Source organism: Stegodyphus dumicola, chromosome 7 (assembly GCF_044657685.1).
Source record: "Stegodyphus dumicola isolate Sdum_Otavi_A_Nest chromosome 7, ASM4465768v1".
NCBI lineage: Eukaryota > Metazoa > Arthropoda > Arachnida > Araneae > Eresidae > Stegodyphus > Stegodyphus dumicola.
Window position 1 is genome coordinate 24,157,217 of NC_140774.1, and position 26,231 is coordinate 24,183,447.

Consider the following 26,231-nt stretch of genomic DNA (forward strand, 5'->3'; position numbering starts at 1 on the left):
TAGTAACACATGCGGAAACAACAGTGAGGTGGTTTGCAGAACATCGGAATTTACATAAGTAGTTCGAAAAAATATTTGGAAACTCTTGGATTACAGCCATTACTGAGTACATTCTACTGGAACGTGTTATAGAATCAGTTTATTGAAAGCTGTAAGGTAGGCATTCCTTCTAAGATTTCAGCTGATGGTTGACTTATTGTGTTTAGTTTGAGTCAGTCAATAACACTATGTTACAGTATTGCAAACAGAAACAGTTGAATCTATAAAACTTTAAATGCATTTCGTTGAAATATTTAGGACTTTATATAAAATATATTATATTTGCAATTAGCAGAACAGTAACTAAAACGAACTCATCTGCCGACGTAATAATTCATTGATGATTGGTAATGTTTGTTTTCATCTCCAGACACAGCAATGATACAATTCTAACTTTTTAATACATAAGCACTGTTCAAGTAGAATGTAAACGTTGAAAATTGTTTAGATCAGTTGACAATTTGTTTATATATTTATTACTGAAATTTTCAGTAAATAAAATATTTAACCAGACAGTTATACGGAGGATGTTCCCGGATTTTTTAGACGATTTTACTTTGCTATAGGAAAATATTGTCAGCTCTGAAATTCTTTGGAATTGCAAGTATACTTTCCAAAGTATAAATTATGATAATTTTGTTTTCATGAAAATGGCGTTTTTAAAGAAGGCAATGGATGGAAGACAAGTTTGTGTTTTTTCCGAAGAAAATTATGTGTAACTTATTAAAACACGTTGTGAAACTCTCAGCTTTTCGATATCTAAAGCTACATTAAGTAATATTATATAAAATAATAATAATAATAATAATAAAAATCTGAAAGGTTTCAGATTAAAAATTACGTCCGAAGGAGCGTTTTTTTAATGTTTTGCGTGTTACCTTTATTTATTAAATATCATATTCTTCGCACTTAAACTATAACATTCAGTTCAACATTAATGCCTCAAAATAATTTTAAAATGAGCATATCTTTAGAATTTCCGATACAGAGTCTCCCGCGCTGGAGATAAAAATGTTTTTTCTGTACAACGTTGCCATGGCTCGCTTTGAAATCCTTGAGTTTGTTAATCAAAACTTCGTTAAAGATTTACAAATAATAAAATCCATAATAAAACAAATTCCAAATTTCAAATTTGGGCTTTCACATGCCTATATGCGGTGAAAGATTACGTTATTCAAAATTGGATGGCTTTGGGTACTGTTATTTTATCACAGTGCGAAAAACATGCATACATTTATGCAGATTCTTCATTATGCAACAATTTGAAACGTGAAACGACGCTCGTAGTGAACAGACGCAAAATGCCAAAACGAAATTAATAATCCTTCTGGGCAAATTGCCTCTATGGACAAAGAAAAAAAAAGGAGGGGATGGGTGGGAAACTTCAGAGTTTGCCTTCAAGAGGTAAAACTGTTCCAGATTCATGCGCAAGGAAAACACGGAATGTTTCAAATGTTGCAAAGATAAGATGTTTAATGTTAAAAGAAAATCCGCCTAGTCAAAGGACAGTTGCAAAATGAATAAAATTCTCTTTTGAACTGTAAACAAAGTGATTAATGCTGAGATTAATCTTACAAAGGCGAAACAAACGTTATTTGCTTCGTCGTTCTTCACGAAATTTCGAAGAACTCGCTGCAGAATTCTTTATGAGAAACATTCATCCCAACAAAAGTGGAAAAATGTTGTCACGATGAATCTTGGGTGTGGTCAGATGACTGCAATAAAAAATGCTGCAATTCTTATCATGTCAGTGGAGAGAAAAATCTTAAAACATGGTTCAGAGACTCTAAAGAAAGTTCTTCAATGAGAATTATAATTGTTGCGGGACATGTTGAGACGACATGTAAACCACAAAGGCATGTTGGAAAGACGAAAAAAGTAGATTTATAGAAATCTGCATAACACTGTTCATTATTTAATCTATTAACATCAGAAAATGTTTCCCCCTTTTTTTCTTTCTTTTTCGTTTTTAATTGATATTTTACTTAGGTACAAACACTTCGCTTTTTAACGTGTGTAATTCAAGGTGTATTCGTGCCTGTTATGTAATTCAAAAATTAAAATTAATACCTTGATCAATTCTGCAGTGCAGATGTCAAATATTTCGTATTTTATTTCTTATAATGAATATACATTTTTAATATAACTGTATGAATAGGAAGAATATAGAAAAGATTTCGGAGTTTTACAACACTGTTTCTTTTAAATTTAAATATGTTAAAACATCAATATTTGCGTCACCGAAACATTTTTGTAACTAAAAGTGTAAGTCTACGACCAACGGTTTTAAAAATAAAGACCGCATAAGAACTATTGTAGACGTAGTGTATACAGACAGTGGTTAAAATTTGCATTACGACTTATTACGTCCACGAATGGATCTTGAACATTTATAAGCAACAAGTGGATTGCATTTGAAAAACGTAGATAAAATTTCATTAAGAAGTGGGTCAAGTTTCATTACTAAGGGTTAAATTTCAAACAAGAGCATTAAACTCCAAACATTAAATATTGGATTAAATTTTGAAGCTATGCACAAATATCTAAGCCAGCTGCGAATTTCACGTTATTTTGGTATCCACTGAAATGGAAATTTCTAAAAGGAAGAAGAATGACATATTTTTATTGAAAAATCCACCATAACAAATAGAAAGCAAAGAGAACGATTAAAAAGTATTAGCTATTCATAATTCGAGCAGAACATCCTTGTTTGGAAACTTTTCATGGTAAAAAAATAATACCTTGAAAATAATTATCTGACGTTTCTAGTACAACAGTTTCAAAACATAAAGGTGTTGTGGTGTATTTAATTATGGCAAAGCACACTAGGGCTATCTGCCTAAGAGGAGGGATGCCTTCGTGGAGGACTTTCTAAGGGAAACTGGCTCGTATACACGTTACACATGGGGAAAACCACGAAAACGCCCATGCAGCCAGCCCGTTCGCGGGATTCGAACCTCGGGCCGAACTACAGTGTTCAGCGACTTTACCGCTCGGCCGCTGGTGTGACCTCAAAACATAAAGGACTGATGCTAATGTGATTGACAGTTTCTGAACAAGTAGTTTCTCCTTTTCACCGACTTTTTTAACACCATTTAAGAGTAGCAGCTGACTTGAATCTCACGCAACTTATGCGCTTTTTAGTAGAAATCCGTTACGTGCTAGATTACAACCCCATGCGGCCGAATCAGCCCCTTATGAAAATGTCTTAAAGAAGACTATAAAAACAATCGATGTTAACATCTTTAGAATTATGACTCAGTTTTCTATAAGCTTTGTAAGAATATAGAATTCTATTTTAGATATAGTAGCTTCTGCATGATTATGTATAGAAATTCTATATAGATATGTGTAGATGTTCTGCACAAAGTTGTGCAGATATTGTACAAAAATCTGCACAGAATTTCCACAGATCTCACTGATTAGAATCTAATATAATCAGTTAATAGAATTCTACTAAAAATATCAGATCCAGCTTACTGAAAACTTGGCCATAATTTTAAAGAATTCCAAACAAATGTCCTTGTTTTAAATTTCTATAATAAAGCCTATAGACGTTTCGAGTATTTAAAAGCATTATAATATCAATGGAAACTTTGTGTGTGTGGGGGGGGGGGAAGGTTAAAAAATTAAATGTATTTTCAGTTTTGAATAAAATTCTTTAACCTTTCTCAAATTTTGAAATAATCTATTAGTATTGGTGGGTGGGATAAAAAACTTTCGGAACAGACAGGAATTGTTTTAATAAAAAAATTTAATATCGTTTTGATTCAAAAATATTTAACTGAAAATAGATACATTTTAAATAGATTAATTAAGAAACTATTTTTCTTACCAGGGGTACATGCACAATAATTAAGAGCCTTTAATTTCAAAAATTAAAACTTTATGATTAACATCGTAAAGAAATTAAATACACTGAGGGAAATTAAGAAAATTTGCATAATATATCGAATTTTTGAAAAACTGATGGACATGTTTTAATGAATTTGGTATGAATATACATTTATAACAAAGGAAGAGATGCAGTCAAAAGCCATTCTATGTAAACATTATTATCAGTAAAGCTCTGCAGAAATGTTCAAAACCCATGTTGTTATATCTAACTGAAAATGAGTTCCTGACTGCTATGAGGTACAGATATGAGTAATATGGGGTATGGTCCTGTCTGGCGGCTAGACAACTAGCGCAGCGTGAGAGCATACTGGATAGGAGCCAGTTGAAAAGTCCCTGTGGCAGTCGATCCCACACCTGCAGCAAGAGAGTTTCCAGGTCTAGGAAGGTTCTCGGAGGCGGATGGCGAGATGATAATGGTCTCCCAAGAGCTTCCAGACATGCTGTATTTGGCTGAAGTCAGGAGATCTGGCTGACCAATTCATGCAGCGAATATCTTCAATTTCTAGGTAATCGTCGACCAGCTGAACCGTACTGGGAAGAGCTTTGTTGTCCACTAAAAGGAGCCCAGGGTCATCTACAACCTTGAAACTTCAAACATAGGGCTCTAAGATCTCATCGCTATACCTCATAGCAGTCAGGGAGTCTTTGTCAAACACATGCAGCGATAGGGGGTAGGCGTTCAACGTAAATACCTACCAAAACCATTACATTTCCACCACCGTAATGATCCTTTTCCCTGGCGATGGAGACATCACATCGTGTTCCAAGCTCTTTCCAGAGATAGATATGCCAAGAATCAATGTTCAGCCTGCATCTCGATTCATTTGTAAAAGGCAAGGTGCTCCAGGTGCAAGGCGCATGTTACCTGCACCATGCTAAACGCTTTCACTTGTGTGCTGCAGTGAGAAACACGCAAACAGCGGATCTTCTGCATTCAGCCTAATAATGAAGCCGTCACGCAAATTTATAAAAAATATTGTTTATTTATAAATGGCGTGAATCTCGGGTTCCAGTGGCAGCATACAGCTTACGTGAGAGCTGTGAAGATGTAGCAGTCCTGTGTCGCCGAGCCGAAAGTGCCAAATAACGATCCTCATTCGTAGTTGTGGATCTTGTTCGAACTTGTCCAGGTCTTCTCGATACGCATCTAGTGTCCTGAAACTGTTTCCACAAATTACAGACGACACGGGGCGTTACATTGAACTCTGTAGCCATCTGTGATTAAGACTGACCTGCCTTCAATCTACCGACAATTCCCCATCTCATTCTGTCATCCACGTTAGTACCTACTGGTCATCCACGTTATCCACGTTAGTATTTTACCTGATACCTGATAAAATTCGCCCAACTTTTGCAATAAACACCTCGAACGTCGCGTACGAGCATGTTAATAGCTGGAAACCCATCCGGTGCTTACTCCAGAATCACAACTCCAAACACGCAAATGTACGCTTACGTATTCGACACGTATGTATTCGAATATTTGCATAATTCTTCGGAGGCAGAATTAGTACTAAGAACCCTCAATAACTTAAAAGCTGTTCTAGTAGTTTAAAAACATTTACGGCTGGTTCTAGTGAAGTTTGGGATGATTATACATCTTAATAAATTTGAACATTTTGACCTATTTTAAAATTATTTATTCTTTTACAAAATCTCATTTCTTATTCCTTTTCCCATTTTTCAATTGTGACTTTTATGTCTATATTCCATATGTGTTTGTAACTGATTCTCGATTAAGAAATTATGCATTCAAATGTCATTTAAACCTAACGTCATTCAACTGCACAGAATACTTTCCAGAACATGTAATTTCTGTGAATTAATTGTGAATGAATTTTTGCAGTTTATGAACTTCTTTTTATTATTTTAAAAATGTTTTAGCCGAAATTGGCAATTTACCCAGAAGAGCTGTTTCGTTTCGGCATTTTACGTTGGTTCACTATAAATGGTGTTTCATTTTTCAAACTGTTGCCAGCAAATATTAGAGCCTTGAATTATATTGAAAGAAATTAAATAATGAAGAATTTGCATGAATTGAATGTATGTTGGTCGCACTGCGAAAAAACAACGGTACTTAACACTTCAAACTTTGAATAACGTAGCTCTCCACTAGAGTATGGGCATCTGGAAGCCCACATTTGAAATTGTTTTATTATCTATTTCATATTTCGTAAAACTTTAGGAATTTTTGATTAAAAAACTGAACGATTTCAAAGCGAGCAATGGCAACACTGTACAGAAAAAAATACATTTTTATTTCCCGCGCGCGAAACTGTATATCGGAAATTCTAAAGATATGCTCCTTTCAAATTATTTTGTAATATTGCTGGTGAATTGAATTTTATTCGGTTTAAGTGCGAAGAGCACGATATTTAATAAATAAAGGTAACACACAAAACGTTAAAAAAAGTCCCTTTAGGCTTAATATAAAATTTGAAATCTTTCAATTTAAAAAAAAAAACTATTTTTTATTTTATTTTGTTTAAAATTCGTAACATTTCATGATTTACCATTTTAATGTAATGGACTTACTTACAACTCAATTATTTTACTTACAATTTACAACGATTACCGTTAGTAAGATGCACAAAACTGAATCCAGTTAAATATTTGTGGAAACTGTAACGTTTTACCCATTTGTTTTTGTTCGAATGCCAACAGGAGCAAACATTCTAATTGCTTTTCTTTACAGAAACTATAGGTGCAGAGTATATGAATCGGTATTTCATAGTTGACCATCATCACCAACTAAAAAGTGAAATTTCAGAAATTCTCCTTTAATTTGATAACACATACAATTATTATACGAGATAAGTGTAGGAATAAAAATGTACAAAATTTCAGTTGTATTATTTCGAAAAATGCATTATTACTTGAAATTGATTAAAGTTAGGTTTTGATAAATACACTTGTAAATACCAGTTTCTAATGCTTTTTAGAAATTTTTCGAATCTTACCTATGTTGAAATCTAACAACCGGATCAGCCCAGACATCGCTGACATCAACTGTCTTGCCTTTTTCAATGACATCCTTCTGTTTCTTTGCCATTAACCACCCCATATGAGCAAAGAAAAAACCACGATTTACATTATGTGGATCAGCATTGGTTTCGGCAAACTTGTGATGGACTCTGTGATCTCGTGCCCACTCATACAGGTCATTCTAAGAAGCAAGGAACATTAATTATTTGAGGCAAATAATAATTACTCAAACAAGCATTACTTATTTGAGGCAAATAATAATTACTCAACTGAGGATTACTTAATTGAGGCAATGTAAGGCACATGCATATACCAATTTTTGAAATTGTAAATTGAAGAACTGATAAGAGTGCGTACTTCCATGTTTCCATAGTTCGACTAGTGTTATGTTTCGAATCCTTATATGTAGATAAAATTACATTTAGAAAACAAAATAAAAGTTGTATGTTGTGCGTATTAAGTGCACTTAAATGAGTAATTATTTAAGTGCATTCTTTAAGTATTCTGAATATTACATTAGAAGCTGCTGATTAAATATAACTGTTTTTTCCCTAGGATTCGTTTCTATACTTATAAATATACTGTCTAAATTTCTTATATTTTAAAAGAAAACAGAATGCGCTTAATTTTCACAAATATTATATATTTGACTCAAAGTTTTGCTGACTGCATGTTAATATTTCGTTTGAATTTTGAATTTTGAATTAAATGAGTTTATGCTTCATATATAAAAATTTAATTGTATAGTACTTTAATTAGAATTTACGAAAAGACAAATAGGAAATAGACAAGAAGTATACACAAGGGAGGGGGGAAATAACTAAATATTTGACATATTAGTTTACTATCTAATTATTCAGATTTGGTATTTTCACTTAATTAATTGCTTACGCGGCTAGCCGCCTACAATCTCTACATATAATAAAAGAAAAAGTCTGTCTGTGTGTGTGTCTTTCGTTCGTGCTGCGCGTAAGCTAATAGATCCAAGGCTACAAAATTTGTTACATAGGTTCATCTAGACAAGAGCCAATGCACCTCGAAACGATTTTTTTCAAACTTCGAATCAGATTCTTTTATTTTATCTTTTTTGATGAAATCGCATCATTTTAAATAGTTTTATTCTTTTAGAAATGTGGTTTTGGCAACAGTTTTTCATTCATTGCTTTGGATACTATATAGAATTTGGATACTTATTTTGCATAACAAATTTACTTTAAGTTTGATACCTGTTCTAAACTTCTCAACTTCCCCTCACATTCTCTTGCCAGGATGGAAATTTAGAGTGAAGTGAAGTGCTATTTAAACGTGTGAATATCTCAGTTTATTCAGAGCGTGTTTCGCTAGCCAAGCGCACGTTTCGTTGTTATTTCGCCTTCCACGCTAGTAAGCCACTTGGCCTTATCAGTTTAGTACCACGAAGTTAGATTCCAGTGAGTCCATCTCTTAGGCGTAAACTTAAGTGCGCTCTTGCACTATTTATTTCAGGTTGATTTGTATTATATTCTACATTTTAGTTTCCCCTGCAAGTGGTCGGTGTCTTTGTAACGACGAAGTCCTTGCCTTTCTGTTAATTAGTATGAATTAATAAAGGGTTATTTTCATCCTTCTTCTGTGCTGGTATTTAATTCACGCCTGTGCGAGAATTCGCCAGGTTCATTCCACGATCTAATTTAATTTATGTGGAATAACAGACAGATCTTACAACTAGATTGCTGACTGTTGAAAATATGAGATAAAATATACACGCATTATATAATAATTACACATTATATAATAATTATACACGCAACACGCACATCGCATCGCACTTCTTATTCTGACGCGCATGTCTCGCGAGGCACAACAGAAAGAATTTCTTTTTTCTCTCTCTCTATTTATTAGCTAAAGGTAAAGAGGTTTGTATATTTTGAATTATGTCATCCACATAGCACAATTTTGATTGGTTATTGCTTTCTGATGATAGTTTCATTCCTTTTAGAAATGTGGTTTTTGGCAACAGTTTTTCATTCATTGCTTTGGATACTGGACTGCTGACTGTTTTCTCTTAAAAATATGAGATTTATTGCTTATTTCAATGTAATTGTTTTGTTTTAATTACATAAAAAGTTTTACATGATTTTTTTTAGGAAACAAAGTTCTTAACTTCTTTTATACCATTTGAATTCTTAAGGTTTTGCAACGGGAAGTTGGTTAATTTATTTATTAGGATAATTAATATTTGTATTAAGGCATACTGCTTTTTTCATTGTAATTTTTTTATATATAATACATTTTTATTTAAATTTCTATTTTTTCTTTTTTTTTTTTTTTTTTTTTTTTTTTTTTGTGGCTGTTTGTTTTTTTGATAAAGTTGTTCTGTGAGTACAATTCTGTGAAGTTTCTAAATTTAATGTTTGGTGTATCAGAAAAATGCCTAAAAAGCCAGACGAAGGCTGGCCGCGTAGCGGCTAGTTTATTACAAAAAAAGAAAAAGTATATCATGATTTTAATCAGTCCAACATGCGTAATTTGTGCATTTAATGCTTCTAAATTGCTTAGCTTGTTCATGAGTTTACAAATAAAAATAAACATTTTAGGCTTTGCCGAATGATTAATCACTGGTGTGCGAAAGGCGAAAATATTTTATTTCGAGCAGTTGCAACACATTTCTTTTAAATCGCTGAATTTGTTGATAAAATTTGAAATATAAGTATCTGACGTTTTGCTAGCGGCAGCATACTGCTTTTAAATCGCTGAGTATGTAAAATCAAAATTTCATTATTTCACATAAAGCAGAAAATAAATAAAAAACACAAATTCGAAATTAAATATTCTGGTTTTGAGGTACACATGTTTTGGAGAAAGAGTATGTGTTTCCAGAATTTGGCGGCTGTGTGTGCCGCCTTTTTTCCACAATAAGAGGAGCATACATACATCAGCAAAAATAGAAAGGATTATTGATGATATTGTAAGGATTTCAAGTTTTACTAACGTTTATTTTATTTTAAAACTTTGCTATCCTCTGTTATTTTCCATTTCCGGCCAGAATAAGCGCGAGTAGAATTGTTTATGCTGATGAGGTTGCAAACTGTATAGGTATTTCAGATGTGGCTTTTAACCAAGAGAACAGAGAGACTTCTTGCTGCCTTACCACGTGCGTACTTTTCAGTCAGTTCATGTCTGCCGTTAAGGCCAGAACTTAGTCCCTGCTGATATTTGAAGATGTATTGTAGTTTTTTTCATTTCGTTCACTACATACGTAGTGTCGAAAGGCCAATCTTCGCGTTAATAGTCTATGTAAAGCATTTAAGTGTAATTCTTATTTAGTTAATTTAGTTTTTTGTTATTTTCTACGTTTTAGACCAAAATTGCAGGTATTTGCATCCCGAAGTGCGGGACGGCTATACGCTGTGGTAAAGTTAACCCTTCTTAGTGGTGTTGTTTGTCCTACACACGCATGATCATACTTTGAGTAATCTACCTGCTCCCATTTAGATCACTAAATGTTACCAAAGGCAATTAGAAGAAATATCAGTCCTGACAATATCATGCGTGCTTTTTTTTAATATTATAAGGGTATTTATTTAAATATTTCTTGAAGAGGTTTTATTTCTTACTTGCAGTTATGAAATTTAAAATCATCAAGTCTCGTTGCCAGCATAATATGTGTAACATTAACTGAAATGTCATTAAAAAAGGGTCTAAAGTAAAAGTACAAAACTAACTATATAATAAAGCAAGTTACTATATAATAATAAGCGAACTATATAATAAAGCAAGCGAACTATATAATTAAGCAGGTTAACAATCATAAATTTCCTGAGATAAATGCAGTTGGCAATATAGTTCAAAACGTTATTTTAGATTTAAACAGGAATGAAAAAAAAGAAAAAATATAAGAAATATAAAGGTTGCAGATCTAAAATGAGTTTTCACATTGAAATTATTTTTAGAATATGGATATTAAACGCTTTTCACTTTTTTTTTTGTTACTTTTCTAATAATACGAAAGTGCTACGTATAAAATTGCTGTTATAATATCGAACTTAAATTACTAGCCAGAAGGTTTACTAACCTGTAGTGCCATGCAGTTGCAAAAAGCCAAAAATATTCTTAGAGGTAATTTAGCCTTATAAGCCCTGTGAGTCCAGAGCCTGTGGGCTCCTGCTGTTACGCCGAGACCATTTACAAAACATAAAAATACACCTACAAAGAAAAAAAAAAGCTTTTAATTTTTTAAAAATTTTTACAAAAGCTTATACTTAACTGCATTGAACTGCATGTAAATGCTTAACAAATAAAGCTATATATAAAACTAATAAGTAAATATACGTCCAAGAGCAAACTTTCTTAACCTTTGCTGTTTTTTGTACCCATAAATGCTAGGAGAATATACGCTGCTAAGACATAAATGTCTCAAATAAGATGCATTGTGTACTCTAATTTCGTTGTGTGTTGCTTTGGTTGCGTGTTCTGGATCATGAATAATAGCAGCCTTGGGTTCTATCATAGTTATAAATAATTTATAAAAAACTTAATACCTATTAGCATTTCAAAGAATATTAACAACATAAACTGGCAGTTACCTACTATATGCATAGATGTAGCAAAGAGTTATCCAGTGGGCCTCCAAGTGGGGTAAGTACAATTAATTGTCTTCAGGTTCTGAAGACAGAGCTCTTGCTAGCCGCAAGTTTTTTAGAGTTCTCTTTAGGGAACGTTCCAGCGCGATATATGTACTTGCTTTATCTGATATATTTTGAGGGCTGAATTAATTACGCACTTTTAATTTTTCTGTTGAGTTTTTAAGGCCTCTGTTCCGCTATGTCTGAAGACGATAACACAGGGCTGCAAAATCAATGGTCGATGGTCGCTCTGAATTTGAACTGTTTTGCTGAGAGATATACTGCAGGCTCTTGAGATCTTCTGACATTGGTTTTAGAACAAATTATTACGAAGAAAAATTTTTACACCTGGCGTATTCCATTTGGGAAATGTATGTTACTTTACACCAGTATGTTACTTTAAAATAAGTACTTTGACATTTTCTTTAAGCATGTTAACAACAGCTGCAGCAGATAGTTCAATCCCCTAATTATTTATTTCCCACAGCCTTGTCTTTTAGCCAGTTTTCTTTCGAGAAAAGCACATGAATTAAGGCTGACTTGAGCTAAGGTGGAGGAAATAAGTACTGTGTTGTAATTACACGTGGATAAGGGAAGATCAGAAAGGCTTCGAAATGTCTATTTTAAAATACCAAACTATAGTTTACACACACATTTTAACAGTTCTGAGACATGCGTGAGGCAAACAAGGCACTCGAATGAGGTGAAAATTAAGAAAGGCGTGGAATAAACAAATTAAAAGTTAACTAACTAAAGGAATTTTTATATTCGGTATATTTTACACAAATATTTGACTTTCTGAATCAGGCGGTAAAACATCTAAAACGCAACAGTAACGTGTCTGCCTTTTACTATGAACTCATCTATATCACGTTTTCAGGAATCTAGTGAGTACAGTTTCATTAAATAAATACCAAGTAAACTGTTTTGAACTCGATAGTTTTAAATTTTGCAGCTTTTAAGTAAACAAATCTTTAAAAGCAGACGTGACCAAAAAATAACCAATTACAACAATTACGCAAAGTAAAAAATCTGAAAAAGAACAATTTCATAATCTTTATGAATGTTTCTAGCCAGGGAAACTTGCATATACTATAGTATCATAGTAAAGAATTATATAGAACAGCAGTTTTCAACCTTTTGGCCTCACACGTATCATCTAAACAAAAATTAAAAACCTTTAGTACCACCACTACAAAGTACTACTAACACCACCACTCTTCAACAAAGCGCAGATCGCATAAATTTACGAGTGTTAGAGAAAAAGTTCAATCAGGATGTTGGGGTTTTAATTTTTGAATTTAATAACTAAAAATATATATATATACTTTTATTAGTTTATATATATATATATATATTCGTAACTTAAAAATTAAAAAACAGTATCAAACTAGCATATATATATATATATATATGCTAGTTTGATACTGTTTTTTAATTTTGTTTTTCTGAAATATAAAAATCATGTGTACGTGGTTTAGTTTTAAATGATCTGTAAATGTAAGTAATCCGCTTAATTTTAAATAATCTGATTTTCAATATTATTTATTTAATTGTGGTCGAGAAATTGAGAAACAGGACCAAGAGACTTCGCATGATGCAATTTCTGCGGATAACATCATGGCATCACATCATAAACAAGTGTGAGTTCTGAAAGTGTAAAATTTGGTAATCCAAATGTAAAATTTGGTTGAATTTACGCGGTTCATAAAAAAATAAACAGTCATTTTACTATGGCAGAATTTGAGGCCTTTTTTAACATACAGCTTTTTTCTATATTTGTACTTAAAAAAGTCTAAAAATCTCTCTCATAAAACGATAGTGATGTTGAGAGTTCAGTGATATTGTGAAAGAAGGGCTTCATTTCTAAAATCAGAAGTGCCTGAGGAAGTCTGGAAGAAGTTAATAAAAATAAATAAAATAACTAATATAAATAAAATAACTAATATAAATAAAATAACTAATAATTAAAATAATTCAATAATTAAATTAAAATTAAATGAAATATAAAGATATAAATAAAAATGTAATAAATTATTAAATGCATGATAAGTAGTTAAATAAAAGAAGCAAAATATCGAGCCTTGTCCTCTTTGGAGCTCCGGCTGGACTTAAATTCCATTCAGAAAAGAAAAATTAGAAATTCAGCTAAACAGGCTGAATTCAAGCCCAGAATATATGGTATAACGTACTATTTCAAGGGATGAGAGGAAAAAGCATTCTTTTTTTCAGCACACGAATGAAAAAAAGTAAAACGCTTAAAACGTCACTAATGAGAATAACGTGAATGCTAGAAACAATATTAGAGCATTAAAAAATTCAGTGGAGTCGTTAGCTATGAAAACAAAGAGAGAACAGTCCAACGCTTTCTGACCGCGATGCCCTTCCGATATAATTTTAACTATCAGACAAAGTGGGACTGGGAAAAAAAAAATTCCCTCGATTCCGATCCCATAACAACTTGAGACCAAACATAAGGTCTACACGAGTGACAATTTTTGTCTCCCGTATTTGGTTACATTGTTTAAGTTTGCAAGAGCTCCGCAGTGAAAGGTCCCTAGCGCTCGAAGTGCACGGCCAAGGTGATCACTTTTAGTGCTTTCGGGAACAAAACATTTTATCGGCTCTCATAAATTTGTTACACCTGGAGAATAAGCCTTTGACATGTGGATGGGGCTTTTCTTTCCTTTCAAGTCTTAATAAAAGTCTTTGTTCCCTAGAGGAAGACAGGCATGCATTCAGAAGTTATAATCCATTTTTAACGCATATTTATTTTAAAAATAAAATGTGTCCCTTGAAACTGTGTTTCATTTATATAAAAGAAGAGGAGCTTCTATAATCACGATTTACCTCAGAAACTGAGAAGTTCGACGCAGTTTAAGGTCTGGTTATGGGATAAAACGACTTCTCAGCTCTGATGACGTACACCTACAAGTTTTACTGCGTATCCGCAACGGATCTATTTAACCTGTCGAGTTCAGACCGAGTGCAGTCCTGAAAAGAAGGAAACGTCAATCTTCATTCGCTAATTTCTTCCAGTGTTGCCGAATCATGCAATTTTGTGCAAATTTGCTATTTTTGACAAACCTGTGCTGCTAAAATTTACGTGTAATGCGATTTTGAGAATTTTCTGCTACGCTATCATCTCCTAGTGTCACTTTTCGCTGCTTTAAAAAAAATTGTTATACACCATAAAACGCGTATATGTTAAGATAACGCATATGTTCAGAAATTAATTTATAATAAAAGTTACTGATTTATGTAGGCATAGATTAAAGTTTGTAAGGCATTTTCTTCCTCCTTTCTGCATGCCTTCGTGGTGTAATAGTTAGCACACTCGGGGCGTATTCGAGAGATCCAGGTTCGAGTCCCGGTGAGGGCATTGCTCATTTTTTAAGCCTCCAGCTTAAAAAAAATATCTAATGACTCTCTCCAGTGGCGCCCGAACTAAAAGGTGGTGAATGCTGATTTTTCACTGGGTTCCCTAATCCTCAGTCGCCCTTTAAAAGGGGGAGTATGTAAGATATCAGAAGTGGACGCCCTTTCTAGGTGCCTTCGTGGTGTAACGGGTTGTTCACTCGGTGCGTATGAGAGATCCAGGTTCGAGTACCGGCGAGTGCACTGCTCATTTTTTAAAGCCTCCTGCTTAAAAAAACAAAAAAACAAAAAAATGACTCTACAAGTTGGCAACTGGCAATCCTACCATCATAGGCCATGAATGCAGATGTACTCAATTTTCAACGCTAGTTGTTGGTGTTTTCACGTGTTTTATTAATTGTTTTGTTTAGTATTGTGGTGGTCTATGAGAAAGCATAATGTGAATTATGAGTAACACGAAAAACATTATAACCACCTCTCAAAATCCCTGGCTAAAATAGCCATGTTTGACAATTCGTCCAATACAATGATAAGAGACTACACACAAGTCCGTTGCTAATCATGTAAATGTAAACCCAGGGTGCATAAAATTAATTTAAATTCTTCTTTAAAGCATATACAAAATTTTATGTTTGAAAGCGGATGGTTGTCTCCAAAGTGTTCACTAGATTTGTTTTACGATATATTTTACACCAAATACTACTTGATTAATTTTGAAATGAAAATATTTCAGGATAATTGATATAATGCAGTCTAAATAAAAATTTCAGTCATACTTTCAGAAGTTAAGACATATACGCAAGCTCATAACTGAAAGGGATATCTTATTCCAAAAATAAAGTACTATTTAATTTTATAAAAAATTAAACCTCCAACTCAAAATAATTGCTACAAAAATTTTAATTATCATTAAAAGAGAAAACAACCTAACAGCGGATACGAACAGATTAATTGAAAATTTTCGATCACAAAAATGACGTGATTACTGGTATTATAAGCCATGTTTTACTACTTTTCGATTTTCTCTTGCTATTTTAGCTTAAAAGATTTCTGGCAATACTAATTTCGTTTTCGACGCTTGTTTGTGTTTTCCAAAGGCATCTGAAGATTTTTCACAAGTTCCTAGAAATGTAGTGTACACCGTTTTAGAATGCTTTTGACGAAACAAAGAAGAAAAACATTCTAAAGCATTCCAAAAGAATCTACCACTATGAAACTTAATTATCATCTCATATAGTCAAATATTACTTGCTTTAATGAATAGAAAAATTAGAACAAAAAATTACTCAACCGCGAAAGCGTCAGAAAAATATTGTGTTTTGCACGAGAAACTTCCGTAGATGACTCCACGTTCATGGGCTGCTTGCAGACGTCAGATTCTTCTCTATCTTCAGCATTCATCACACTGATTTCAACTGATTTTTCCCTGCTTCAGAAACTGAAGTAACTCTTGCATAGTTCAGATTATAGCAAAAAAAGGAAATAAAAATTGCCATTCAGTATTGTTTTCTGACGTATGACAAAACAATTTTTATTTCTGGGGCGTGAAGTCAAGGAAAATTGCATAATGAGCAGAGTAAATCGCTTAAGACATTTATCTCATATACGTGGAACAGGTTTGAACTTCGTTTGCGTGTTTAAACTTGTAATCTTCGTTGAACATAATCTCACCATTTAAAATTTAAAAAAATAATTTTTCAACTTTGAATGATATTAAAGGCTTAATTTTTTTTAAATTCCATGTGCGATTGCATAAATCATTGCAACCATGCAGCCTACTTCAGACTTCTAGTTTCTTGAAATAGATTCCAAATTTTTTTTTCTAAAATTTTTAATTTGGGGCACAGCATTGTTTCACAGACTTTCACAATACCTACTTTCCTCGTTTATATGAAGGTAATTACGAAAATATCTTACAGAGTTCTATAAAAAATTTTAATGTTAAACATCTTTAGAATCCTTTGGAATTTAGAAGCAATTTTATATAAACTAAGGCAAAAATCGTCTATAGAATTCCATAAAATTTTAGGTGTAACTTCAATAGAGTTATGTATAGAGATCCCATAAAAATTTGAGCGGAGTTTACAAAAGTCCCAAGTATAGAATTTCACGTAACGTTTACAGAATGTACTAATATAATTCTAAACAACTTTCGTTGCTTTGATTTTATATAAAATATTCTCTACAAGCGTTTAAGTGTTTAGAAACATTATATAATCAAGCAAATCTTCTTTTGGGATTAGAAAAATAAGTTTGCATTTTTGTCTAAAATTTTTTAATTTTGTCTAACTTTTGAAATGATCTATAACATGGAGATGGGGGGCATAAATCTTTCAGAACAGATATGATTTTTTTCTAAAAAAATTGTTAACATCATTTTGATTTAAAACAATATTTAAATAAAGTAAATGCATTTTAAATAATATTAATTTAAGTAGTGTAATTAAAATATACTTAAGTATATATATATATATAATATTAAATTAAGTAATTTAATTATAATATTAATAAGTTCTTTAATTAAATTAATGTCGTATTTTTTCTTTTCAAGGTCCCTCATATAATAATAAAAAGCATTAATTTCAGGAATTAAATTCCATAATTAACTATATATATATTTAATCTTTTAATTAACTGTATGATTCAAATTAATTTTATACTTTTCTAAGATTTCATTCTTGTATTATATAGGCAGCATTGTAAATAAGATTGAACAAAATGTTACATAAGTTCAAAAGCTGCAAAACGTTAAACTAGAGGAAGAAAGGAAAACATTTCCATTCAAAAATGATTAAATACTTTTAAACAAAAATTTTTATTTTTGCTTTTCTGTATCTCATATAATTTATGAGATACTGAAAAAAATTTGTTTTGATTGATGTTTGAAAATTTTGAAGATTTCTATAGCATACCAAAATGTAATGCGTTATTAAAATTTCTACGTGATTTTGCAAAGCAAAATTTCTATAATATTCTGCTGTGTGAAAGCTTCATAAAATTTCTATAAAATTTTACAGAGAAGAATGTATATAGAGGACTGATTAAAAACTTCTATAGGGATTTCTATAGAAATCTATCGATGTCTCTTAAACTTTTTTCTTAAGAATAGGAGCAATCACTTGAGCCTCAGAAAGATGGTAGCGTAACAGTTGCTGATCCAGGCTAATACAGTTTTTTCAACTGTACCTTGTCAATAAAGCTACTACTGTAAAATTTTATAGGAATTTTTATTTTATAGGCTCTCGTTCATGGAGGGTTGAACACAATTTTGAGATGTTTGCTGGAATAAAATTTTACATAATCAAATCTTGAACAAAAATAAGCTTAAAATTAAACGTGAGAATTAAACGTTGTTTTCTGCCACACACATTACAAATTTATTGAAATAATTTTTTAAAATTGTTCTTTGTCTTTTCAGTCGCTCCGTAGAAATTTTATGCTAAAACATAGTGTTACTTCAAATAATGTTTTCAAGTTTAATTATTGTTAAATTTTTAATTTCGCAATCTGGATGAGAAAAATGATTCTATGTTATACGCATTATAAATGTCTTACCGTAAAACCAGGATGTTAATGTGGCATTAAGTATGACTAAGTACATTCCATAAAGGGCGGCTATATGCAGTCCTATGAATAAGAAAACATTACGCCACACGATTTGGACGGGCTCGAGAGGTTTCTGTTCTGGTTCTGTTTCATGATGTTCTTGTACCGTCGTAGATACGACATTTGGTGCCATTTATAACCTGCAACAAAAGAAATATTTATTATTGTAAGCACTTTTTTCCCTTAAGGAACATTAAAAAGCATTTTGTTGCATTACTTCTCTCAAATTTCAGCCACATAGCGAGAGACGCAATAATTTAAAATATAATTCATATTTTAATCACTGTGAACTAAAACTTAATTATGAAGTACTATTTTTGTTACAATAATAGTTTATTCTTTTCCAACAAATATCCCTTCAGTGTTCGGTCAGTTCTTGAACAAATGAAGATTAGCAGTTGGATGTCATAAAGTATCATTTCATAAGAATTACTTAAAAGCACTAATTCATTTTAATCAAAACCCTTTTCTGGGTATTCAGAATCACGATTTTTGTAAAAAAATAATTTTGAAGTACTTGAAATAACTCCAAAAGACAATTACATGTTCCAAAGATAGACATCCCTCCCCCCCCCAAAAAAAAAAACATAACGAGCCAGTTTTCGATACTGCAATAGAATTTGATTCATTCGCTTCCGGAATATTATCGATTTGGAACTTTTCTGAATGTTATTCATCCTAAAACTAATAAATACCCTCTCCGCGCCAAAAGAATGAGATTTTCTTATGAATATTTCTGCAAAATTTGGTAACCAAGTACTGATAAAGAGAAATGAATGCAGCTTCCGAAGATTTCGGACCTTGAAGCTCTAAAGGATAAAATCTGACCTTGCCTCTGCCCGCTGTGCATTAGCTGACCGAGGAATAGCACTTCACAGACCGCAACAAGATCATCATACCAGAGCAATATGGGTTCCGGAAGAAGCATTCCACCGTACATCAACTGTACAGGGTTACGGAGATGATCTCCTCAGGATTCCAGGAGCGGGAAGTTACTGGTGCCATATTCCTAGATGTAGACAAAGCCTTCGACCGTGTCTGGCTTGAGGGACTCATCACTCTGGGTTTTCCAGAGTACATTACATCCATCACGCATTCCTACCTTAAAGAAAGACATTTTATCGTTCGTGTCAACAACTCACTCTCTACACCACGGGTTATCAAGGCTGGCGTCCCACAAGGGAGTCTCCTTGGGCCCGTCTACTATAATATTTACACGAACGATATACCACAAACACCACACACCACCCTGGCTATGTACGCCGACGACACGGCAATTCTCTCCAAAAATGCATCTCTTGGCTCAGTCATACAAGCACTACAAACCCACGCCCACGCACTTGAGTCCTGGCTTACTGCCTGGAAAGTGAAGATAAACGTGGAAAAGACAGAAGCAGTTCTCTTCCACAAGAGAAGAAACATAGACGAAACCACCTGCGTCCAGATATACAGTACTCCTATCCAGAGGACTGGGCAGGCCCAATACCTAGGTGTCATTTAGACAGATCGCTCACGTGGTCCCCACACATAACACAAGTTGTTGCCAAGTTCCGTGTCCGTAAACGAACACTTACCTCCTTAATTGACTAACTCTGTTCTATCTATTGATAATAAATTACTCATTTACAGGATCCTTTTGCGTCCCATGCTGACCTACGCCTGCCCTGTTTTTGGGATACACTTGCAAAACAAACTTAAGGAAATTACAAGTACTACAAAATATTGTACTCAGGCAAGCGGTGAACTATCGATGGTTCATACGAAACTTGGTAGTGCACCGTGAGCTGAATATACCTGAACTTCACTGCTATATTGCGAAACTTGCTGCAAAAATTTTTCTGCAAGATCCCTGATGTGTGTAACTGTACACCATTCCGATGCTTTTTTATAACTAAGACGCTAATCGCAAAAGACCGCTTGCGGTCTTAAGATACCTCAACAATTAATTCTTTTCGTTCCCACCTTTTTGTTCATGTAACTTGCTACCTGCCAGTTCTACCTTCCCGTTATATTATTACTCCTGTACATCATTCCTTTGCTAATTGTCTTTTCTTTAGGTACCCTTGCTGTATATTAATTTATTTTGTATATATTTTGTATATAGTTTGCATATAGTATGTATCTCCTGTACTCCTACTGTATTTGTTACCCTGCTACCGTATGTATCCCACCTATCTCATGACGTCACTAGGACTCACTGTACTGAGGCATTTAGGCATTTCTTTGTATTTTGCCATATCAATTGCATATGTTCTACTTGCGCATTTACCTTCGCCTGAGGCCTACTGCCGCAGGTGTTTCCTTCGGACTCTCACAAAGGGTACTCCGCAATTATGGACTCATACCCATTGGACTTCTAATCACTATTTTCTGTTCTTAAGTGTTCGTAAATTTCAAGGAATCGAAAATCGTATAATATTATGCCAGGTTAGCGATCAAATGCGGGCACCCCTTGTTGCGAACTCGAGTTTGCCTGAGCTGCGGAATAGCGCCGTCCCCGACGTAATTCGCCCTTCTACCAAGTGTCCCCCCCCCTCTTCACTATGAGGCAACAGCAGAAGTAGGGGAGGTCCTGCTTTTTCCTTGTTTCAGTTGCTGCCCTTGTTTTAGCTCTGTTCAAAATCTATCTAAATGATGTAAACATGGTGAACATTATCTAAAAATTCAAATCTACAGGACATCTTTATAGTGGTTTTCACCGCATGTAAGCATCTATGGAAACTGGAAAGCTGATAAATTGACTAAGGAAGGCAGCCAAAGATATACCAGAGCTCTGTGCTCTTTTTTATATGGAACTTGTTTCTAGGCTAAGGTGCCAGATCAGTTTGTTCTGAAGATCTAGTCCTGATCAGAACTAGCATGCTTTCAAATAGGTTGGTGCAACTGTACCAGCTAGATTCCACAGCGGTCATCTACGTTAGGAAAATATGTTTCTAGATTCAAGGTTTATCATCCATGCCTCAAGTGAAGCTCTTTGCAGGTCACTGCTTCACATATCCACGTGTATTCATCTCACAAAATGGACTTGAAATCGATTCAAAAGGGATGTTTTTCCGTCGCGTCACTACGTACGTATCTGTACGTATGTATGTATCTCGCATAACTGAAAAACGAATAGCCTCAGAACGTTGAAATTTTGTATATGGGACTGCTATAACATATAGTTGTGCACTGCCCTTATTGGTGCAATCTGCCGCACCAAAAGCGTATATATATGTATAATACCGACTCTTGTACCCGGCTCGGTGAGCTCTGTTTCTTTAGTCTTAAATGTTAGTAAAGCTTGTATTTTTAAATTTAAAAACAAATTAAATTATGTTGTCCTTACGTTCTGGCTAAGGGTTTTATGCCTTTAGTTAACCTGCCTGCAATAACTGTAGAATTATGAGCAATTTAAAAGCAAGCTAGTCGTGCTAGGTGTATCAGCTATTTGTAAATTCAGTTAACTAGTGAACCAACATTTACCCAGTGGTACCAAAAGTTGACTTTAAATTTTTGTGCGCCATAAGTTTTGCCTTTCTACTCGTTGGCGTAATTGCTTGTTTTCGCATATAGACTTTAAGGACAAAAATTACTTTTTTAACTGTTTTCAACTCCATTTGGTGTTTTACGTTTTTCTGTATTTTACAATTTTTAAGCACAATGTTTTGAGATTTTATGTATTTTTGACTTGCCGCTAATTGAGAACTGAAGTGATTGAATGAGAAATATATCTCGAATGAAATTCGAGGAAATAAGTTTAAATGAAGTGGAGCAAAAAATGTGCATAATTTAATACGCCGTAGAAGGAAGTCATGTAGTGCCCACATCAGAATTTGTTTTTTAAAAGGAAGTTTAAATGAAAAAAAAAATAAATAAAGTAAAATAGCCATTATATCATCGCACTGTAATATTATTAATTGATATTAATAAAGATTACATTATTATTAATTTCAAATATAATTTTCTTGCTTCATAACTTTATTATTTTAATTAAAAAATAATGAGTTGTTTAAATCTGCCTACTCAACAATTATTCACTTTATGCAGCATAATTTAGTCGTGAAAAATTCTTTAAAGTTTTTAGAATTAACTTATGGATTATTAAACATCATTAATTATTAAATAGTTTTTCATGTATTAAGATACTTACACTCAATTTACATATGCTTTCTGAAACTGAATGATATTGCCGCAATAATTAATCTTTTATTTGTTTACAATTGAATTTTCATAATATTCTAAATTAAAATAGCTTTATATGAATCAGATAATGATCTTGTGTTTGTTAAATTCAAATTTCATTCCTTGCAACAATGGCGCAAGAGAATTATTTAATTTTATTTTTAACTTTATGTTAGTTTCTAATGAAACAATATATATATTATTTTCGTTATAGGTGGTCGTAATCATATGCTTCCAATTACAAAAATGTGTTAAATGACGAAAATGCTCATGCTTGGGCAGCGTCAAATTTAAAAAAGAAATCAACAAATAACGAAATATAACTTTCATTACAATGTTTCAGTTCCTTTTACTTATATTCGGAAAAGTTTCATTATTGGTTAAGAAAAAATAAAATTACAGGAAGTTTAACTCCCGTACGACAAATACTGACCGGGACATTTAATTTCAAAGTTTCAAATTTTTCAAGTCATTTTCTATTTGCCTTAAGAGACTGTTTAATTAAATTAGAATAATTCGAGGGAATAAGTTTAAATGAAGTTCAGCCAAAAAATCTGTATAATTTAATAGGCCGTGGAAGGAAGTCATACGGTTCTGCCCTCCAGAATTTTTTGTTTTACGCAGGAGATTCCATCCGTTATGGATTTAGTGAGTGAACAGAAAAGAATGGAAAAAAAAAATTAATTACTGTGTGCAAGCAAGATACTCTCCGTTCCCTTAAACGATTTCTCACCTTAAACGATGTTATTTTACTTGCAATTCGGAAATACAGAAATCTCTATCCTTGGGACTAAAGATTTCTCCAAGAACTGACTTGTGTGAAAGTATTCAGAAGTTCCATTAAAATGCCCAGAGGTATATAGCAGCCGAAGGAATATATACACAATTGGTACAGTATGTACACATGATGTGTATGTACGCGTACATAATTGGTTACAGTGGTCAGCGATGATGACTTCCGTGTCGTTAGGCACGGGTTCTGACTTGTGTGAAGCCATTTAGAAGTTCCATGAAAATGCCCATAGGTATATATCGCCCGAAGGAATGTGTACATAATTGGTACAGTACGTATACATAATTGTATATGTATGTACACGTACATAATTGGTTACAGTGGTCAACGATGATGACTTCCATGTCGTTGGACACAAATTTTGACTTGTGTGTAGCCATTCAGAAGTTCCATGAAAATATCCAGAGGTATATAGAGGCCGAAGGAATATATACATAATTGGTACAGTATGTATACACAATTGTATATGTATATATACATAATTGTATATGTATGTACGTGTACATAATTGGATACAGTGGTCAACGATGATGACTTCCGTCATGGGTTTGAACCCTGGAAAAAGAGTGATTGTTCGTAGGCGTGTGTGGTTGCCTGAAAGTATTTAAAACTCTGTGAGCTGAAAGTCTTGTAGAATGGGAAGAGGAATGGGATCCTCATCCTCAGAGTTCTCTATCAACAGCACAGAACTGAGCTTGAACCAATCTGATATTTCTGTTCTCTAATGGGGAGGATCATATTAGCCGTGATTGTTACAAACAACAGATCCCTCAAATGAAAAACTGAGCATATATCTAAATTGTTTCTGTGAAATTAAACGGACGTTTGAGACTTAATTTTGTTTGTAAATGAACTTTTAATTGCGTCATTTTTTATGCTTAGTATTCTTTTTAAGCTTAAAACAAAAACCTAGGCATAAATGTTTAAAAAATATGGATAAGTCATATTATATTGTTCACGAAATTATGTTCCTTTTTCATCTTTTCCAAAAGAGCAAAAGTCTGACATATCCCTTGACCAAACTCTAGGCGCTGTATTTCTGTGTCGACAATACATCCGCATGGCAGTCTGTAAATGTAGAGCATTCTGCATTGAAGATTAGGTGAACATTATTCCCCCCCCAAAAAAAAAATGCAAAATGGATGCAACTAAATCGCTATCTGCAAAAATATAGTTTATCTAAATCTACATTTCATCTGGGAAAATTTTTCTCGATAATTTCTGCCTATCAAAAAAATTTGGATATTAGGAAAATGTTTAGAAAGGCCAAGCATAAGGATGTTGTAGAAGCATTACCGAAGTGATTCATCATTCTAAGCAGACAAAATTTACCAATATCTAGACATGTGTATAAGATCCATAAATTTGCCAGCCAGACATTTTGGAAAAATTGCTCTTTTGTGAATGGTTGGATACGTTTAAGGAGCAGAACAATATTTCTTCAGAAAAAACTGACGGAAAATTAAGCAGCGTTCTAAAATTAGATGTTAAGGAATGGGAAAGTTTTTGGGATAGCATTTCTCGCCACTGCCAAGGAAAAGATATTTCAACGCCGAGATGAAGAACACCGAGATCTACAAATTATGTCAAACCAAACGTTAAAATTTAACGGTCACAAGTGCACTGACGGAAAGTCATCAAAAGTATGAGTCACAATTCTCGTATGTACTAGTATGAATGCCATTGACCGTCATAGGTTTCCGGTGACCGGAAAATCGCAAAAGCCAAAATGCTTTAAAAATGTCCCTATTTCTACTTTCTATAAATTTAATCGTAATGACGTCAAAACGACATAAACGGCATCAAAACTGTTTGAAGAAGATTTACGAAAGAGAGATGAAGATCTTTCAGCCCAAAAGCGAAAGATTCAACTAATAATATTGCACACATGTTGAAAATTTAGAATAAATTAATATTGTGTTTTTGATCTCGAATGCAACTTGAATGCTACCTATAGACCAAAGCGTAATCAAAAGCTTGAAGTATCATTACAGGAAGCAGTTAGTTTTAAGCATTTTTGTGAAGTACGATAATGACGCCGATTATAATGGTTCACTTCTTGATGGAACGCTAGCTCTAAATCTTGGCAACTTGGTTACAGAATCACTCATCCTAAATTGTTTTCGGTATGCTCATCTAGCAAAGGGTGTTGAAGATGAAGACGAAAACGAGGATTTACCTACCTCTAAATGACTAGAAAAAATGGCGTTTCAATTATTTTCAGAAAGTGATATGGAGTTTTACAGTCAAGCGCTCAAGTTATTGCATACGAAGACCTAAGAGATGAAGATAATTGACATAATTTAAAATCAGAAAATCCGACGCTGAAGATTCGTCTTTTGAAACTGGTGAATGTTGAGGAATGCAACTTTCTACAACATTTTTATCAGCCCCAGAATCCAAGACTGAAATGCATTCCATTAATTAGTTACACAGTCTGTAGAACTGAGGACGGAATCTTTCCAGTTTTTGGAAAACTTGTGGTATAATTATTCTGCAGTATTTATCACCGCAGCAGAAAATTACAGATAATTTTTGTATTCAGAAGTTCAGCAAAATTTAAAGGTGAATATGTAATATTGTTTTGTAATTAATTTTTATGAATAAAATAATTATTCATCGCCATAAATGTGTAACTCGAGGGAAGGATCAGAACCATGGTATTTATGCTAAATAATTTATTGTACGAAATTATTAGCGCATAATGAAAGTAGAGAAAAATGGGCAAGAAATTTAGTAAATGCACGTAATATGCAGTAATTGTA

The 26,231-nt window shown here is 33.2% G+C and overlaps 1 protein-coding gene across 1 annotated transcript in view; it reads right to left on the bottom strand.

Annotated features, from left to right (window-relative positions):
• The window catches only part of LOC118199999 (acyl-CoA Delta-9 desaturase-like), a 100,121-nt gene that overhangs the window by 4,429 nt on the left and 69,461 nt on the right, over positions 1 to 26,231 (bottom strand). The window contains exons 2-4 of the mRNA XM_035371909.2: positions 18,459 to 18,649; positions 10,976 to 11,106; positions 6,897 to 7,102 (exon numbers count right to left, since the gene is read on the bottom strand). Of these exons, the coding sequence (XP_035227800.1) occupies positions 6,897 to 7,102; positions 10,976 to 11,106; positions 18,459 to 18,642 (521 nt within the window). The 5' untranslated portion in view covers positions 18,643 to 18,649. The remainder of the gene's footprint in view (positions 1 to 6,896; positions 7,103 to 10,975; positions 11,107 to 18,458; positions 18,650 to 26,231) is intronic.